This window comes from Cebus imitator, unplaced genomic scaffold (assembly GCF_001604975.1).
Source record: "Cebus imitator isolate Cc_AM_T3 unplaced genomic scaffold, Cebus_imitator-1.0 Scaffold267, whole genome shotgun sequence".
In the NCBI taxonomy this organism is placed as follows: Eukaryota; Metazoa; Chordata; class Mammalia; order Primates; family Cebidae; genus Cebus; species Cebus imitator.
In genome coordinates, this window is record NW_016107582.1 from 3,093,983 (window position 1) to 3,097,193 (window position 3,211).

The 3,211-nt window shown below is 43.8% G+C and overlaps 1 protein-coding gene across 4 annotated transcripts in view; it reads left to right on the forward strand.

Moving 5' to 3' along the window:
* Window positions 1-3,211, forward strand: part of PLIN2 (perilipin 2) — a 19,936-nt gene that overhangs the window by 11,397 nt on the left and 5,328 nt on the right. For 3 of the 4 annotated variants that reach the window (XM_017500653.2, XM_017500651.2, XM_037728528.1), the window contains exon 8: window positions 369-659. In XM_017500653.2, coding sequence (XP_017356142.1) covers window positions 369-659 — 291 coding nt within the window. Of the gene's footprint in view, window positions 1-368; window positions 1,253-3,211 lie in introns of those variants that run through there. The other variant, XM_017500652.2, reaches the window with a different exon arrangement.

Genomic DNA, 3,211 nt, shown 5'->3' on the forward strand with positions numbered 1-3,211 from the left:
TGAACCCAGGAGGCGGAGGTGGCAGTGAGCCGAGAGCGCGCCATTGTACTCCAGCCTGGGTAACAAGAGCAAAACTCCATCTAAAAAAAAAAAAAAAAAAAGATGATGAACTTTGGAGACTTAGCCACTAGTTTGAATCCCCACCCACTTGTTTTCCAGTTGTTAACTGAAGCCATCTACTTAAACTCTAAGCTTGTATTCATATCTATGAAATGTGAATAATACCGCCGCACTCAGCATTGTAATGAGGATTTTTAAAAGCCAAAGAATCCACATATGTGGTGGACACATAACCAGCTTACTTTCATTGAACTAACCTTATACATAGCACTGTTGGATCCGCTACTAATTTTAAGTTTTATTTTTAGCACATCGAGTCACATACTCTTGCTATTGCCCGAAACCTGACTCAGCAGCTCCAGACCACGTGCCACACCCTCCTGTCCAACATCCAAGGCTTACCACAGAACATCCAAGATCAGGCCAAGCACATAGGGGTGATGGCCGGCGACATCTACTCAGTGTTCCGCAGTGCTGCCTCCTTTAAGGAAGTGTCTGACAGCCTCCTCACTTCTAGCAAGGGGCAGCTGCAGAAAATGAAGGAATCTTTAGATGATGTGATGGATTATTTTGTTAACAACACGCCCCTCAACTGGCTGGTAGGTCCCTTTTATTCTCAGATGACTGAGTCTCAGAATGCTCAGGACCAAGGTGCAGAGATGGACAAGAGTAGCCATGACGCCCAGCAATCTGAGCACAAAACTCATTAAACCTGCCTGTCACCAGTGCATGATGTGGCCAGCCAGGTGGCACGTTTTGTTATGTTGAAATTAACCTGCTAGACAACACTAAATTGGGAAGCAAGTAGCTAGTAAAAAGGCCCTCAATTATATTATTTCCAGTTGAATTAAGAGCTTTAACATTTCTGGCATTAGCAGATGATTTCTGTTTACCTGGTAAGAAAAGAATGACAGGCTTGCCAAAGCCTAGCCAGAACTCACAAAAAATTCAAGTGCCCTTATGTTCTCATTCTGTGGCCAGTGTGTTGCCTCTGTTACTGTTTGTATTGAATAAAAACATCTTCATGTGGGCTGGGGTAGAAACTGGTGTCTGTTCTGGTACGATCTGAGCAGGCCTCTTTACTGGTTTATCTCATGATGATTGCTTGTACAACTTGATTTTAGTTTTTTTTTTCTCAAATGGGAAAACTACCTTTGAATTCAATAAAAGTCACTGCAGGATAGACCAGTTACATGCTGTTTGTTCCATATGCTTTGTGTGTTGCTTTCATAAAGTTGCTTAACCTGCATGACAGAGTTATTACACATACATGAATTTCAGTTGGCCTATGGGGGAATTTGGCAGAGTGAGACCACTGGAAGGCTAATGTTAAAAATGGGATGCTTGATAACAGATTTAACACAAATTAAAAAGTAATGTGCATATTCAAATTTTGCTAGGTGACAGTTGCTCTCTGTTTGCCAAGTTACTGGGCCCCTGTGGGTGGGTTTTTAAACCAGTAAAAGGACCTAGTCGTGTCTACCTAACTGAAAAAGAATCAGAACTGAAAGGAAGCAAGTGATTGTTTTCATCAGTGTCATGTAAAGGCATTGGGCATTTCTTGCCAGGAAACCAGTTTAAAGTGTGAGCCCTAAAAGGGAGATTCTTCAGTGTCCAGCCTGAGCTGGACTTAACTTACTGCATTTTCATTTTGAGAGAAAGTCACTAACCTCAGTTGTTTTTGGGGAGGTACTTATAGAAAACCTACCTATAGGTGAAACTATGTGAGACTAACTACAGGTGAAAAAACTAATCCCCCTGTAAAAAAGGGTTCTTCTTCCCACCTGCCTATGGTATCCAGACTTCTAGTCCATTCACCATTGGTTATTTAGGAACTATCCTGAATCGCCTCACACAGTTGCAATATGTCAAACTAGTTTTTAAAAGCCAGTCTCAGAACTTGTGTAATAGGCCGGGCACTGTGGCTCACACCTGTAATCCCAGCCCTTTGGGAGGCTGAGGCAGGCAGATCACCTGAGGTTAGGTGTTTGAGACCAGCCTGACCAACGTGAACTGAAGTCTAACTCAGTTGGTCTCTTTCTATCCTGGTTCACCCCTTTCCATGAAAACAAGGAAGCAGCACATAACTTTACATGCTCCTTTGGTGTGAATGAACCTATTAAAGATTTTTATTGGCCAGGCACATTGGCGTATGCCTATAATCCCAGCACTTTGGGAGGCTGAGGTGGACGGATCACCTGAGGTCAGGAGTTTGAGACCAGCCTGGCCAACATGGTGAAACCCCATCTCTACTAAAAATATGAAAATTAACTGGGCATGGTGGCTGGCACCTGTAATCTTAGCTACTCAGGAGGCTGAGGCAGGAGAATCGTTTGAACCCAGGAGGCGGAGGTGGCAGTGAGCCGAGATGTGCCATTGTACTCCAGCCTGGACGACACAGTAAGACTCTGTCTCCAAAAAAAAAAAAAAAAAAACCCACAAAAATTAGCTGGGTGTGGTTGTGTGCACCTGTAATCCTGGCTACTAGGGGGCTGAGGCACAAGAATCCCCTGAACCAGGGAGGTGGAGTTTGCAATGAGACGGGATCATGCTACTGTATTCCTGCCTGGGCAACAGTGAGAACCTGTCTCAGAAAAAAAGAAAACATTTTTTCAAGTTATAAAATTTTTCTCCTCAGTGCAACTCCAGAAATTAGTAAACAGGTGAGCTGAGTTGGAGGGTGGGAACTCCCTGAGATACTTGAAGCTGCTCTTTAATTTTTTTTGCAGATAAGGAGCTTCTGGTTTTGGGAAGGATGGACTTTTGTGATTTATGGGTTTCCAGGACAGAGTCTATTTACTCACTTGCCTCCCTGTTCCCAGTGACTGGCATTTTCTAAAGCCTCTGCCTCTTAAATTTTCTTTCTTTATTTTTTCTTTTTTTTTTTTTCCTTGAGGTAGAGTCTTGCTCTGTTTCTCAGGCTGGAGTGCAATGGTACAGTCTCGGCTCACTGTGACTTCTGTCTTCCAGGCTCAACCCATTCTCCTGCCTCAGCCTTTCAAGTAGCTGCAATTACAGGTGTGCGCCACCATGCCCTGCTAGTTTTTGTATTTTTAGTAGAGATGGGGTTTCACCATGTTGGCCAGGCTGGTCTCAAACTCCTGACCTCAGGTGACCTGCCTGCCTCAGCCTCCCATAGTGCTGCGATTAC